The sequence below is a fragment of the Phodopus roborovskii genome, unplaced genomic scaffold (genome assembly GCF_943737965.1).
Source record: "Phodopus roborovskii unplaced genomic scaffold, PHOROB, whole genome shotgun sequence".
NCBI lineage: Eukaryota > Metazoa > Chordata > Mammalia > Rodentia > Cricetidae > Phodopus > Phodopus roborovskii.
In genome coordinates, this window is record NW_026126418.1 from 43,401,857 (window position 1) to 43,418,463 (window position 16,607).

Genomic DNA, 16,607 nt, shown 5'->3' on the forward strand with positions numbered 1-16,607 from the left:
AAAATAAAAAAACAGGCAATCAGGGCATAAAGGGTCAGTGTTTGTTATTACTTGAAAATAATATGAAAGGAGACATTTAACTTCAGGTTTGTTTAATGCTAAGGTACAAATACAAACATGCATAATATTTCACATATATTTTAGAACAGTGTACTTCCAAAATCGAGGAAGTCGTAATGAGGATATTATTCTGTTGCCGAAGGCTAAGACATCAATTAATGACTTCACCAATAGTGCTTATTAAAGAGAAGTCAGCTCATGTGCCTCAATGTGTAAAGATAAAATTGGAGACCTGGGAATACAGTTCTTTGTTAGGACACTTGCCTAGAAAGCTCAAGGCCCTGGGTTCATTTTCAAAACTGGAAGCAAGGGGAATGTAAGATCAAAGGAAAATCTGAAATGGAGGTTGTGCCAACCTCAGTTGCATAGGTGACTTAGTCAGAAAATATGCCTGTTGTCGGGCAGGGCTTCCCCTAGTGGCTTAAATAGCATACTCTTCATATGTGCATGTTGTAGTCACTTGTCATCTCACAGTGCAGCCACGTGTCTGTCTTTGGTTCCAGCTGATCCCACTCTTAACAAAGGAAGGCTGAATGGGAAATGATCTGATGAGAGTGTCTCTTCTCAAACTTGATGTGCTTGTTAATTAGCTGCGCATCCTGTTAATACGCAGCTTCCTGTTCTGCCCATGCAGTATGGTCCTGAGGTTCTACATTTCTAATCTGGTACCTGGCAGGTGCAGATACCCTGTGGATAACAGATGACCCTTGTGGAACAAAGACTGACCCAACCTGCCCTCCCCATCTATTCTGGATTCTAAGATTTGGTCTCATAGTGCTGTGTCGATTGCTATGGCTTCCAGTTTCTAGTTTAAGTTGGAATCTATCCTTTTTCCTCTAGTGATCACTGTTTAAAATAGAATGGAGCCAAGTGTGATGCCACAGACATCTCTAATCCCAGCACTCAGGAAGCTGAGGCTAGGGAATTGTGATGTAGTGAGACTGTGTATCAAGAAAAAGAAGAACAGTAAAACAGTGTGGATTCTACCATGGAGCAGTGGAGGGGAAGTTAAACCCAGCCTGTCCAGAATCTTTCTTCACAGACCTCTAAGTTGAATTATTAGCAGCAATAGCTTCCCGTATAGCAGTGAGCTTGACCTGGACTTGTGAAAACAGTATATAGTTAATCTTGGAGTCACTGCAAGCTGCTGACATTGTTTGGTGAGAACATCCTCTCCAATTCAGTGCAGACCAGTGATACCAATACCGTATCTACTAAGAATGACACTGTGGACCATGCCTGGCCTGTGCAGCTTGTATGAGATTCAGCACACACAATTGTCAAGTGTCCAAGGTGACGTAGTATTCCATACACACCACAGTCTCACTATGTAGTACTTAAAGGACTCAGGACTCATAGAGCCAGGGGCTGAATGAACATGTGCTAACATGCACATCTCCTTTCTGCTGGAATGTGACAGCTGACTTTCTGTTCTACCTTAGCAACAGGAACAAGATCCTACCAACCTGTACATTTCTAACCTGCCGCTGTCCATGGATGAGCAAGAACTTGAAAATATGCTCAAGCCCTTTGGACAAGTTATTTCTACAAGGGTCCTGCGTGATTCCAGTGGTACCAGCCGTGGTGTTGGCTTTGCCAGGTAAGTGTGCTGCCATCTCCTTATGAACAGTTGTAGCCCTGCTAAGTCATTCTAGAAAGTGAAAATGACCAGACAGAGAACACCTGAGCCAGGGTCATGGGAGCCAGTTGGACTGTGGAATTGGGTTGCATGTTACTTTACACATCAGATTTACACGTCAGATTTTCCAAGCCTTGGGAAGTTCTGGATGCCCCCCTCCCCAGAGCACACTAAGTACTCGATGGCTCATGGCTGGAGCTGTCATAAGAACAGTGGCCCTGGACACATGGTCCTGACAGCTTGACTCCTTTTTCAAGGTGCTTGTAACCATCCACAAACAGTCTCCCAAGGTTCATTGATAAACCAGTATTCTTTTCTCAGATAGAAATCTGATTCATACTCATAGGTAAATACTTCAGACATTCAGAAAAAAAAAAAGAGGGGGGATATAATTCCTAACCATTTCATCAACTCAGAAGCTATTAACAGTTTATAATTCTTCAGTTTTTTGTTTGTTTGTTTGTTTTTAAATGACTGTTCTAACTGAAGCACCCCTGCCCCTCCTGTGGAATCTTTGTGCTGTCCTAGAAAGTATGCTTTAGTGGCTAAATTGGTTTCTAGAGAATTAAATTAGATGGAAATATCTTTGATTCATGGCAGATTTATAATATTAAAGCCCCTACACAAAAGCTGAGTTTTACAGAGAATTATTTAAAAAGTTATTAGCAATGGACACTAACAGATAGTATCACTATGCACTAAATTATTAACTGATTTTTGGAGGGAAAATGCTGACATTTACTTAACTGTGGAAGGGACATTCACATCTTAGCACAAACTCGTGGTGTCAAGAAAGCATTTGATTGTTCAAGCATTCATTACATTGTCGCCTCACCATTAAGTCACAAAGGCAAGGGCTGCAACTTGGTTCTGATGGCTTTTAGACATCAGCTTGGTTCCATTGTGCCAGACAGCCAGGAATGAAACTCAAATGTCCTTCCAACTGTGTTGGTGGTAGTAGTACACACTTACTACTCCTTTAGTGAAAAGGGCCCAGGCAAGACATTTGGTGGTCCAGTCCCACGTCATCCTTCCTTGGTGCTCTTCTGAATACGGATAAGTATGCCACCCCTATAGAGTGGCACCAACCTACAGAGACCCATCACTGCTAGCTAGACTAAGGTGTGGCTGAGTGAAGGAAAGCGTAATGAATTTTGAGTAGGTGATTGAATGTCTCCACTGAAGAAAAGCAAGGCATAGTCATTAAGTCCCCAGAAGTGCTTCTCAAATGTTTTTAGTCACCTGTAAATGTGAAATAAACTGTAAAATTAGGCTCCAGCCTTTAGTTCCTCCTCCAAAGTCAGGATGACAGAGTACATAATTAAGTTCACTAATTTAATTTTAAGCCCACCTGGAGTGAAAGTTAAAAACATGTAAGGCACATTCTCTGATTGACACAAGCCATTACCGTGAGAGTTCATAAAAGGAAATACCATCTTGAAAACAAGAATTCTTACTGGCTGTTTGTAGCACAAAATTGTGACTAAGAAAATTATGAATTACTTTTTGAATTATGAATTGCTATAAATTTATCTTTAAGTTCTCAACCACTAGAAAAATCATATCTTATTACTGCTATTAAACACTCTTCATGTAATTTAATGTCTTTTATAACTCAGAATACTTTGTCTACTATAACAACTCTGGAATCAGTTATTTTACTGTAGAGATGCCAAAGTAACAGCTAATGAAGGAGTGAGCCTTCTTTTCGTTGTCATATCCATGGCTTTCTGCTACATTTCCTTTGTTTCCTAAACCTAAAGCAATAGTTATCCAAAGTCTGTTAATGCCAATAAGGAATGTACTACTTATCTATGTCTTATTTTTCTATGACTAGGATGGAATCAACAGAAAAATGCGAAGCTGTAATTGGTCATTTTAATGGAAAATTCATTAAGACCCCTCCAGGAGTTTCTGGTATGTTGTTTGCTTAAAGTATTTGTCAATCATTTCTATAGCATGTATATAACTTTAGCACACAATGGTTCTTCAGATCTAAAACCTCTCACTTTTTTTTTTGTTTGTTTGTTTTATTTTGTTTTGTTTTTTGAGACAGGGTTTCTCTGTGTAGCTTTAGAACCTATCCTGGAACTAGCTCTTGTAGACCAGGCTGGTCTCAAACTTGTAGATCTGCCTGGCTCTGTCTCCCGAGTAGGGGGATTGGTGTGTACCAACATTGCCTGGCAACTTCTCATTTTAACATTTGCTTGTATTGGCAAATAAGATTTACATGTGTACCAGCCAGGAAGAGCTGGAGTGTCAACTTTTGTAGTAATGCACTGACTTGCAAAACCTCATAGAATTGACTCTTTTGATCTGCAACCATCCTCAGTAGCCTCCCCAGGACTGGGCACATCCTGAGAGCTCAGCATCGTTCTGTCCTCACCTCCTATGGTCTTTATGTACACTCAACTTCAGTCATTCCCCGGCATCATCCTGCCTGTGTTGACTTTAATCAAAACCACCACACCCCAAGGTAATACCCAGACTCCTGGTTGGCCTGTTCTGAAATATAAGGGGTTCCTCCTGTTGTTGCTGAGAACTGACTTGTTAATCTGGGGTCTGTTTATGCCACAGTCCTTTCTTTAGTGGCAGCCTCGGCTTCCCTGTACATTCACTGTTGGTTGAGCCTACTGGAAAAATGCGGAGACTGGAATGGTCCTGCTGTAGACCACTTTCTCTTTCTCTGTAGCACACAAAGATTAACCAGACTCTCCTACAGTTCAGGCTCCCCGGCATCCTCCCTTCTCCCCAACCCATACAGTCCTCTAACAGCTCAAAACAGATGACCATAACCTCCTTGATTCCTGCATCCTCTGTTGGAGGACATATGCCTGTGCTATACTCTTTCCTTTCTCCTTCCAGAAGGATATTAATGCTGTTTGCAATCCTGTTCCATTGGGGTCTTGCTGTGCCTTCCTTTCCTATAACTGTATCTACTTTTTCCTTATATCCTTTTTTTTTCCAACAAAATGAAAAACTTTCATTTTGGATATATAAAATCATACCCTTATAGAGAGCAACCAGCAGCGGGCTTATTTTAGCTCAGTATTCCAGGTTGCAGTCTGTTGCTATGGGAAAGTCAAGGTGGCGGGGACACGAATCATATCCACAGTCAAGAGCAGGGAGAGAATGGATGAATTCCTGCCTGCTTGTTTGTGCTTGGCTTGATTTCTCTATTTTCTGTAGCTTAGAAACCATTGTCTAATGAATGGTGCCACCCGCAATGGGCTGGCTCCTCCACATCATTTAACTTAAGACTGCCCCCAGACATGCCCACAGTCATCCTGTCAAATTAACAAAATGATCACAATTAAAAACAAAACAATTGGGAATGTAGCTATCATGGATGTTTTTAGTCACAGAATTTAGTGACTAGAAATATAAACTACTCTATGCCAAGATTTTTCCACAAGAAGATGATCCATTTATGTTTAGAATCATCTTGGTCTTTGGTGATCTTGAAGCTAAGTCCATCTTTTCCCAAGGACAATTTTAAAGGGTAGCCTTACTTCCCATCATTCCTCAGTTCTCTCCAAGTTGGCATCTTCTCCTAGCATGTAGTTTAAATTCCTTTGGGCAAGCATTCTGGTTGCTAGGGCAACTCTAACAAAATAGATTAGTGACTCTTTATGCTGAGGGCCAAAAGTCTAAGCTGTAAGAATACAAGGTAGATTCCTTCTGAGGGCTGTGAGGGGAGGAGCTGTTCCACACTTCCCATTGGCTTGCAGTAGGCCATCCTCTTCCTGGGTCCCTTCACATCACCTACCTTTTGCACATCCTTTCATTTATGAGAACACCAGTCATGACTGATGAATCGCCTACCCTAGCAATGTCTTTTATTTTAAACTTTGACAGTAGCTTTTAAGTTCCTGTCTATAATCAGAGTCACATTCTAGGGTGCAATGACTTAGAGTTAGAGCTCTAACTTGTCCTTATAAAGGACTGATGTCATCTGTGTCGCGTCGTCATCTGTGACGACGCGACACAGGCCACTTTCCCCGATTTCTGGTAGATTTTACCCAAGTCTTGAGATTTCAGACCCTGCCTGCAGTGAGTCTCACTCATTCATCTCTTTCTAAATTTTCTATTCTCCAGAACTAAGCCTTTTGCCCTCACTACTAGTGTTCTTGCCTTTTTTTTTTTTTTTAACCTCAGTTAGTGGAGTCAGAGAGACCCAGGACTAGATTCTCCTGTCCACCTCTAACCTTCCTCTTTCCCATTCAAATAATCACTCAAATCCTTGATGTTTCTTCCTAATTATTTCTGTTTCTTCTATCTATGCCTGCTATGCCCCTGTCCCTCATTAGAGCAGCCTGCCAATGGCTTTTCCTGTCTGGCCTGACCTCTCTCACATTACTTCCTATATATCCAGAGAATTTTAGACAAAATGCATCCTTCTGTTTCACCATGCTTCCACACCCATCACCACTCAAGAAAAGACTGAGGATTCCCAGAATGACCCCAAAGGCCATAGTGACTAGAGACCTTGCTCCTCAATGCTGTTGCTCCATTCCTACCTTCTGGCCTGTGTCCTCAATAATGAGTCATTCTCTGGCATTTCTCCCTGTGTACTCTGCCGTGGCTCCTATACCTTGATGTCTTTGCTTCCCATTAAAATGGATATCTTTTCCTTACCTTTCTGGACTGTTCAGAGCCTGTCTTCTCCCTGCAGGTATCTTCTGACTCAGCTGCGTCACATTCCCCCTGGGAATGTATTCACATTGCCTCCTATGCTGCAAGCTCCTAGAAGCAGTTTCCTCATCTATGTCCGTGCTTTGCAGTGATTGAGCTATACTAAGCAATAAGCAGTGTTTGTTAGTTTTGAATAAATTGCATTACATCATAGCACCAAGACCACACTGGCTCCTAACAGGGTAGCACATGGGAAAGACCCAAGGACCTTCTGGTTTGCAGTCAGTCCCCAGCGTGCTCCCTGCCAGCATGCAGAATTCAAAACCAGCTTCGTGTTGCTTTTAAAGAGGGGCTGTTAGAATAGGAGAGGAGACAAGCACCTGTTGCTTCATATCCTACCCCCACTGTACTCTCAGGCTTCTTGCTCAGAAGGCATAGAAACATCTGTTTGCTTGGGGGGCTGGAGCAACAAGTGTTCTTACAGCATCATCGTCTGCCTCTACATACCCATGCCTTGCCAAACTACTCTTGCAGCAGTAGAAGTCTGGAGTAGACGTCAAGGCATTCCTTCAGCCCTCTGATCACTAGTGTCTGCAATAGATTGGCTTCATCAGGAAGAATTAACCCCAAAGCTCCTGTAGAGAGAGTCAGGTCCTTGAATTTACCCCACACCAGGGTAACTGTAGTAAACAACCATGCAGGAACCAAAAAAAAGGAGGGAAGTGTGCCATTTGGCCAAATGCTTCTTTGTCATGGAGTCTATCAAGCCCCTTTCATATTCAAAAATCTTTAATCGAGCTGTAGATCCTGTGAATTCAATATGAGTAACATAGAACGTTGGTCAGACCCCATCTCTAAGTGACAAGAAAGAGATACATGTATCTTAGGTTGTCACACAGAACACAGCTAGAAAGCTCCAAGGTATGTTGAAGTTAGATTCATTCCATTCAGGAGTCACTGTAGTAAGCAGCTGCTCTTAGGCTGTGCATGGGGAACTGGTGTTGGGTATTTATGCTCCCAGAGCTCCCAGGTTCCATCTTTAACTGGATAACTGATGAAGATGAGTAGAGAATCACTTTAATTTTCTATATTCAGTTTCATTTCATTTTATAGAGGAACTAATTTATATGTGTGTAGTACCACAGGCCACACTTGATCTTGTAATATTAAACCCTGACAGCACATCACTTCTGAAGCCACTGTTGAAGGTGAACTGCCCGTAGGCACACAGTTGAAACATAAAATCTAGGTCCTAGAAGGACAGTGTGTCTGGGGAACTCAGCCTAGTGGAAGAGGTTTCTTTTGTTCTCTGAGTTAGTTTTCTTTTTTCCATCAACAACACTTGGATGAAAGGAAAGGAAGGAGAATGTTTTAACCTCAAACTAGTTGAAGCCTGCCCTGTGAGTTTAGCACAGTGCCAATTTGAGTGTCCTCTGCATATTCAGGCTCCCACACCCCCATCCAGGCTCATGTTCCTTCTAGAGATTGATCTGTACCTACTTGTGACCTCTTTTCTGGGTTCATTCTTCATGCAGCAGCAAGGTTGCTTGAAAAAGGAAACACATTCAGGGCCATTTTTATCAGCTTAAGATAAAATCTTCCAATTCCCTCCGTGAAAGAGACTTCACAGAGTCTCACAGATTGAGTAACAGTTTCCTTTGTTCTCTAAAGGACTTCTTGGTTGTCATTAGACTGTTTCCTTTGAAGTGGGTTCACAAACTGCAGGTCGCACTCATTCAAGAGAAAACCCGGTGATTTCCAAACCACATATGGATGGTTGTGGGAGCCTGGGCAACATTGCAGCTGATAGAAAATAGTTTCTTCCAAGCTGTACCAAGGGAGTACAAGAGACCGATGAGTCCCATCTATATTTCGAGCATGGCTGCAGGGTTGCATCCTCTGTGTTCCCTGTCATGCTTACTGCTCCTTCATTTGCAAGTGCTTGGTAAGCTCTCTGTGTGCTGATCTGGGTTCAGGACTGAGTTGCAAATTGATTGTGGGCAGGAGCGTTTGTTTTCCTTATTTCTGTATACCACCCTGTACCTGCTGGGGTCACTGAGTGGTTTCTCTGAGCATTTGTCATGTGGAACTCCATTCGAATCCCAGAGCTGCTTGCAGGCTTCTGACATATAAATGAAGCTGGACTGCCTCCAGGCTGACTTGGGTATTTGGAAGCACACTCTTGTAGTGAACTCAACTTTTTCCCAGAACAAGTCCCCAGTACAAGTTGGAACCCACAAATAATCTGAGTGGTGTTCAGCTTCTCTGGACTTGTTACTTTTGTACACATTCTGAGAGGAGATTTGAATGCAAGCCAGTGTCTCAGGGGCAGCTCTCTCCTCATCCGGGGAGCACCTGAGATTATCCATCAGATTGGGTAGAAAATAAAATGTCAGAGGTTACATTAAATTTGCCTTCTTGAATGTTTAAATACTGCAGGCTCATGGCTATGTAGACATAACATCTCATAAATACAGTCAGAGGGTGGCTTATTTGATGACGCATTGTTTAGCTGGCGTAAGCAGAATTATCCAGTATGGTTCCTGTCAGAGTACTTGGATTCTCACACGGTTGGCAGTTTGCCCATTGACACTGGAGCCAAGTTCAGAAAAGAAACGTACTTCAGCTAGAATCCCACGCGGACACAGCCTTCATCCTGGTGTTCTGGATCCTCAAAGGGAATCTGCTGGCCTTGAGTCATTGGCAGAACCAGTTAGTGCGTAGGTTGCATTCTGTCTGGTAGAAGGAAAACTAAAAAAGTAGTAAAGTTCCCAAAGATTAGTCCTAAGTGAATAGTGAAGTCATCTTAGCTGTAACACATAACAGACTAATTTCTAGAAGGCTAAATGGAGGAGGTCAAACCAGGTATGTTGGTACCTGTCCTTGAGGCAGAGACAAATGGATCTGAGATTGAGACCATTCTAGCCTACATAGCAAGTTTCAAGCCATCCAAAGGCTACATGGTGAGACCCTGCTTTAAAAAAAAAAACAAAAAAGAAAAAAGTCCATCTTTGAATACTCAGCTCTCAGTTCTATGTCACCCATCCTTCTGCCAACTAGTGTTTTTATACTGAGGTGACATTGGGATTCCCCATGCCAGCTGTGCTGGGGCCATGACATAACAGAACATGTTCATAACTTTGTAAAAAAAAAAAAAATCTGAGGTAGCATATTATAACTGTTTTCTGAATGCTTTTGTTTTTTAACACAGTTTCCTGCTATTACCATATTTTGAGGATGCTTTTTGTTCTTTCTTAAATAGCTTCTTTAAATTGCTTATAAATTGTAAGTTCTCTTCTTCCACCCTTCCTCACCCTCACCCATTTTTCCCTTGAAAATGCCAGGTGTTGTTTTTTTTTTTTTAAGATTTCCCTTGAGTTTGGGTGTTGGCAGGTTTGAAGTGGGTCAGATTTGCTTGGGAAGTTCCCGGGTAGGAGAACATTGAATTTTGTAGAGCTTTTCACTACTTGGTACTGATAGCTAAAAATCCTATTATGGAGAAACTATGTAGTAGTGGTTTTCTATTTAATGAACATTGGAACCAGGCTAGGAAACTTGAGTAAGTTACATAGCATTTGTGTCCAAAGTAGGACCTGTACTTCATGCACACTGGCCATAATCGACACTTGGGGATTTGTCTCAAAACCTCTTCTGCTATCTTCCTGGAAGAGGGCATGTTGTCTGGGAAGAATATGCTTGTGGCATTATCTGGAAAACTGCTGGAACTGTGCACACCCTGTCCCCCTCCTGCTGCCACTTGCCACTGCACACTCCTCCCCAAGGACAACAGTGTGTATGGTACTGCAGAAGCTATGCCTACCCATTTTTCTGGACCTCTGAAGAATGTAGAATAAGTCCATGTGTGCTAAGGAAGAATGGCTTTGCTGGTGCAGTTTGGTGGCAAGGGGTGTGTGTGTGTGTGTGTGTGTGTGTGTGTGTGTGTGGGTGGGTGGGTGGGTGGGTGGGTGCGTGCGTGCTATTGTCTACATTGTGCTGCCATCACGGCCATGTCTCAGGCAGCAGGTTCATGTCAGGTTGGAGTAGAACTGTGGGTGTGACCACACTAGGTGCAGCCAGCAGCAAGCCTGCTCTGTGTCTGCTCCTGTGGCCTCTGACTCGTCAGCATGGATCTATACCCAGAAATGCTTAAAAACCCATCTTCATCCACATTCCATAGCTCTGAGGTCAGTGGTATCACTAGGGCATTGTCCAAAATCAAGAGACAGGAGGAATAAATGTGAGAGAACTTCCCGAAGAGTTCTATTGCCTTTATAAACATGGTTTTTCTTAGCCGTACTTACTTTGTGAAAAGGAGAATGTTTTGACAGGTCTAGAATGAAATACACTAGTTCTCCATATCCATAGACTCTACTTCCATCATTTCCAACCATGGATGGAAATATTCAGGAAAAATTGCACATATACTGAACATTTTCACTAGTCCCTACCTGATATAATAATATAGTGTCAATGCTTGTATAGCATTTACATCGTCATGTAAGTTAAGTAATCCAGAGCTATATACAGAAGGGCAAGTAAGGGCTCTGTGCAAACAGTCTCATATACTGTGGCTTGGATAGCATCGGTGTGTCCTGGAGCCAGTCTAGTGGGTACCACAGGGTAAGCATACCTGGCAGTGTGTGTGATGCTCTAGTAGTGTTAGGATGGTGTGATCATACATAACTATTGGGGTACGCTGCTCCCTCCCACTGCTACAAGAACATAGTAGCATTAGATGGCATGATCTTACCTATGAAAATGCTCCCTCTCCCACTTGCTACAGGAACGTGGTTTTAAGTGCTCTCCTTGGAGTTGCTCTTACTAGGTATTGTTGCTGTGCTGGGATGATTGTGGATGGCCACTGGAGCAAGGGTTTCCCTGTGAGACCTTGGGTCACTGTGACAAATACCTTGGAGAGACCCTATAGAGGAGGGAAGGTTTATTTTGACTCATGATTGGAGATGTTTCAGTCTGTTGTATTTAACCTGTGATAAGAAAGCATTATCATGGTGCAAGAAAGCCACACCACTGCTGCTTTTAGACCTGGTGAAAAGCATCCTCTACATTGAGGGAGGGAATGGAAGGAGGAGGGGAGAGAAACTTCAGTCAGGATATGAAGTGAATGAATAAAGTTAATTAATTTAAAAAAATCAAAAAGCCCAGTAGAACAGAGACAATTGTGAATACGTGAATACCCCTTTCCTCACACCTGTGTAAGAAGAGAAAAGGCAGGTGGGCCATCAGGTCCCACCGCATCAGCCCTGGGAAGGAGAGCTTCTGCGGGGAAAGCCACAGCTGTGCCCCTTGGTTGGCTAGAAATAGGACAGACAGGAAGCAGTATGCATGTAAAAGCTGAGTAATTATTTATGGTTGCTCACGAGGAACATTTTAGGAGCAAAGCCTAGGTGGTTTCTGGCATATTCTTAGTTGAGACATATTTTTAACTTGTAATAAATATATTTTTAAATTTTTAATAAAAATCCTATTTTAAAAGTTGATCATAAAAGAACACTTCATGTATGCATGGCTGGCCGTAACAGTTTTTGTGTAGTCTCACCATAATAAGGAATGCCAACAATATCCATCCTATTTTAATTTCTTCCTTATTATCTTATCTCAAAACTCAATGTGGCTAAGGTCTTGAAATTGATATGAATGTTGCAGATCTTTCTATGAAAAAGGGAAAGCATACATAGGGATTCTTCTCTTATGAAGCGTTTTTCCACATTCATTTTATGTCTTTGAATTATAAGAGTGTAAAGGCTAGAATTACAGTCAACAACTTTGGCTCTGTTTGTACATCAGTAAAGAAGGTTTAGTGAAAATATTTCTCCTCTCTCCTGTAATTCGCACCAGATGTCCTGGTTAGGGTTTAGTTGTGATGAGGCACCATGACCAAAAGCAACTTGGTGAAGAAAGGCTTGATTTCATCTTACAACTCTCAGGTCACACTGTATCACTGTGAGAACTCAAGAAAGGAGCTGAGGCAGAGGCCATGGAGGGGTGCTGCTCACCTGAATTGTTCCCTGTGGCTTGACCACAGGCTCAGGAGTGGCACTGTCTCCTCTCTCCCATGAGCTGGCCCCTCACACACCAGGCATCAATCAAGAAAATGCCCCATTGGCTTGCCCATGGGCCAGTCTGATAGAAGCATTTTCTCGTTTGACATCCCCTCTTAATTGACTTAGTGTGTGTCGAGTTGACAAAAAACCTAACTGAGAATACCAGACTATTGTCAGTGTCTCTGCAAAAGCTCCAACAGTGTCTCCACAGTTCGCCATGTGATAAACTGCTAAAACCATTCTCTTCTACTTCACTGCATTCAGTAATACTTGAACAGCATAGCCAATGACTTCCACACAAGGAACACTAAGGTTACAACTTCAGATCAAAACAAGTATTTTAGAAATCGCTCCGTTCTCAGCCATGAACTCCCAACAGAGTGGAAATGATCTAGGAACTTCCTCCAAATACTGATGGCTGGGTTAGGGTGTGTCTTAACGTTAGCAGCCCCGTGGTGCTTTCTGAATTGTAAGAGTTCAAAGGGGATGGGGGACAGCTGCTGTCAAGCAGAGCATAATTCTGATTATTGTTCTAAAAACCAGGGGTCAGATTTTCTGGAGAACCCTTAACCAAGTCCAGACTCATTTTTTTTCTGTTTCACAATGAAACAGAGGTTTTAAAAAATTGTTCTTTTCTTTTTAATTTGAAGGCAGCTGATGCCAGTTGAGGTAGAAAGATGGGGAAAGCTCTGTAGTTTAAAAAAAAAAAAATGATTCCTGTAGCTTCTGGAAACTTCCATTTTTTCTCTCCACTGGAGTCAGCTCCCTATGATGGGGCATTTTTCAAGTAGACATCATTATGAGAACCAATTAAGGTGGCTAATACTGGTCTTCCAGATTGGGTGAAGAAGCTTGTCAAGGACAGTTTACATTTTGCAATACGATGGCTAAGATCAAATACTGAGTAGAAAAAAATGGGGGGTATGGAAGGAGTGGGCATTCCAGCTGCTATTGCTGTCAGCGTCCAAGCATGTACACAGTAAGAAAACCTCATTTAGGATGCACTGAGGGAAGGGTCTCCTCTCTGGTGAACTGCACAACTGACCCCAGGAGGCCAGGTAGCTAGGTGAACACAGTAACTGGCAAAGATCCGGTTCTGTACCATAGTGCTCACTACAGGTGTCAATCAGTGTTATTTAGTACAAATGTCGAGGAAAGACAACTGTGCCCAGACCGTCACAGTCTGAGCTTTGGGAACCTGATTAATACATGATGGACACTGCAACAAGGCATTGTGAGTGTAGCCACACTCTTGGGAGTTTCAGCACCACAGAAGCTGGCATGTATAAAGAGCTCCACCTCTGTTGAAACATTGGAAAAACCAATACTGCCATTACCTTTGATGGCTCTCTAGAGGGGCCAGGAAATGGGAGCTCAGTGTCTACATGTTGTCCTGCCTATGGCCCTTAGCAGTGTTCAAGGTAACACTACAGCCATCAGAATTTGAAAGATGCATGTTCCTGTTGATTCCAGTGCATAAGAAAATAACTTCCCTGGGTTGGGTAATAAGAGATCTGACCTGAGAAGTCACACAAGATGTCAGAGCTCAACCTTATTCAAGTAAATTCAGCCTAAGAGTATTTGCATACTTGGGAAAGGCTATTGGTATGCTGTCTTTATGTGAAATAGATAAATAACAGTGTATCAAGGGGTAGGGAAACGACTCAATAAATAAACTCCTTGCCCCATAAACCTCAGGACCTGGGTTCATATTCTTAGCACCCACATAAAAGGAAAGCCATGGGCAAGCATCTGCCTGTAGTTCCAGCCCTGAGGAGGCAGAGACATGAGGATCCCTGGGGCTACGAAAATAAGGTGGAAGAAGATAACCGACATCACCAGGTAGACTTGTGTGCACATGTCAACAACACACACTGAAGCCATTCATCAGAATTCCGCCATTCATCAGAACTCCATAGTAACCCTTCTGCATTCTGAGGTGAAGCATTACTATTCAAAAGGCTGGAAAGATGCTCAGCAGTTAAGAGTACTTTACAGAGAGAGGACTTAAGATCCCAGAATGCATGTTAACTAGCTCACCACTGTTGTGACTCCAGCTCCAGGGGACCCAACACCTCACTGGTCTCTGGCCTCCATGGGCACATGCATATAGTTAAAAATAAGGAAAATTATGAAGAACTGTTATTCTAGAAAAATAACCACATTAAAGATTGTTACATGCTTATTCTATAAAGCTCAGCCATGTTGACCAGGCCACATTGCTAGCCCTTCTAGCATGTTACTTGTGTCCCTGAATCTTCTCCCTGAAGGATGGTAAGGAGGCCGCCTTAAGAGTCTGTGCTGTAGAGCAAGCCGCCATCACACAGGATCTCCTGATTCTATAGCCTGGAACCTGTACTGTAGGCTCCCAGGGGCAAGCCAAGGACCTGCAGTCCAGTATAGTGGAAGCACCAGAGAGGCAGAGGAAGTGAGGCCGTCAGTCTGTTAGCAGTCTTGCACACACACGAGTGCGCATGCATGCACACACACACACACACACAATCTGGCCCATTGTTTTATTTTCCCACCCAAAAAAAAAAAAAAAAAATTCTAACCAAACTCTTCCAACTGCTGCACAGTGTCAAGACAACTGTCAGTTACAATGAATTAAACCCTTTGTGGCTAAAGACACCATGAAACTCCCCAACCTTGTGTGGCTTGCTTTTCCTAAAGCAAGTGGGTGGTCTTTATGGTCAGGAAGGCATTAAGAGCTTGTAAGCATGGGCTCTTTCTTAACAGTGCCCCCCCAAGTCAATGGAGCAGTGTCAGGAAAGAATGACAGCTGTTCCTGCAGCTGTATTTGTTTCAAAGGAACATTTTTATTAAAGCACATATGTCTACCCTCAGTGTTCTGTCCTATTCATGACTAAGCGGGCTTTCCTAAGATAGGCACATCCTCATCTGCAGTGAACTGGAACCCTGAGGAGGCTACAGCTCTGTACAGATCTGTGGACTACTGTGCACCCTGCTTTTGTGGATCTGTCACGTAGCAGACACTGAGCTAAGCAAAAAAAAGAGAATTTGGTGGAGGAAGGAAGCTGCTGGGATTTTTGTTGTTTTCCCATGGAGTATGAGGTACCCTGATTTTGCTGAGTGAGTAGCTGGCCATTGTCTGACAAACATGCCGCGTCTAACTGCTCACAGGTCTTTAAAGTAGGGAACTCTTTGCTTAAGATGAACACCACCAGTGCCCACTGCTTTAACTACTTGCTTTTAGAGGGAAAAATCGTAATGACAGCACAGAAGAACGTAGTAAATATAATTCACTTTGAAAAAGAGCTCCTTCCATTCAGGTCATCCATGCTAAATGAGGTATGTACAAACATGCCATCACTCTCTGGACTTCACCTCCACAGAAGGATTTCCTTCTGACAGGGCAGAATCCACATAAACAAACATGCATGAGAACCAGGTTATCCCCAGATAGAACAGTGGACACTGAGTGTGTGTTAAGGGTCTTGCTGCTTGGCTATGTGATTAGAGATGAACTTCAGGATGAGTTCTGTCTGTGGGAGAACTTTATGCTAATGAAAGAAAATAGTTTGCATTTCTGACAAGCCAAGTAAGCCCAGAGTTAGTTTTCTAAAGCCTCTGCTGGCAGCATCTCCTCACTGTAAGCATGGGCAGAGGTCCAGCTCCTCGGGGTATCTAAGGCTCACCCTCACGAATGTGGGCACAAATGAAACTAAGTCTTACAACCTGAAACGGCACTGGACTTAGCACGAGGGATCTTGCGCGGCTCCACTGAGTTCTTGTTTTGTCCTTATTCATCAGCTGGGTCATCTACCACCACCACAGCCCCTTCCAGTCATGCACACAAGCTCACTCACGTAGGGACCTGGGAGGGGGTGATTTTAGTATTGGTGTTTAAGTAGCTGTTTTTTTAACTGTCTGCAAAGGAGAGTAACTTAAAGGGATGTCAGATGTGGTGAGGGTGTGTCTTCTATCTGCCACTTTTGCTCAGATGCCACATTCTCAGCCCTGGTTCCCATCCATTGGATGGTAGTCCGATTGGGGAGTTAAAAGGACCATTGATGATTACTACAAAGTCCTGCTTCATTGCATCAAAGTGTTGACCTTCTGTAGAATTTCTCAAAAACCATCACCTTGTATCAGTTGACCTCTGCCCATCCATCTTCTATCATGCTCAGTTTTCACTAAATAAGATTCCTCATTCATGAAAGCCTGGGGTGGAAGAGTTAGAGTTGGAA

The 16,607-nt window shown here is 42.9% G+C and overlaps 1 protein-coding gene across 9 annotated transcripts in view; it reads left to right on the plus strand.

Annotated features, from left to right (window-relative positions):
- Positions 1 to 16,607, plus strand: part of Rbms1 (RNA binding motif single stranded interacting protein 1) — a 206,504-nt gene that overhangs the window by 175,094 nt on the left and 14,803 nt on the right. For all 9 annotated transcript variants that reach the window (XM_051184588.1, XM_051184592.1, XM_051184589.1 and 6 more), the window contains exons 5-6: positions 1,503 to 1,660; positions 3,537 to 3,616. In XM_051184588.1, coding sequence (XP_051040545.1) covers positions 1,503 to 1,660; positions 3,537 to 3,616 — 238 coding nt within the window. The remainder of the gene's footprint in view (positions 1 to 1,502; positions 1,661 to 3,536; positions 3,617 to 16,607) is intronic.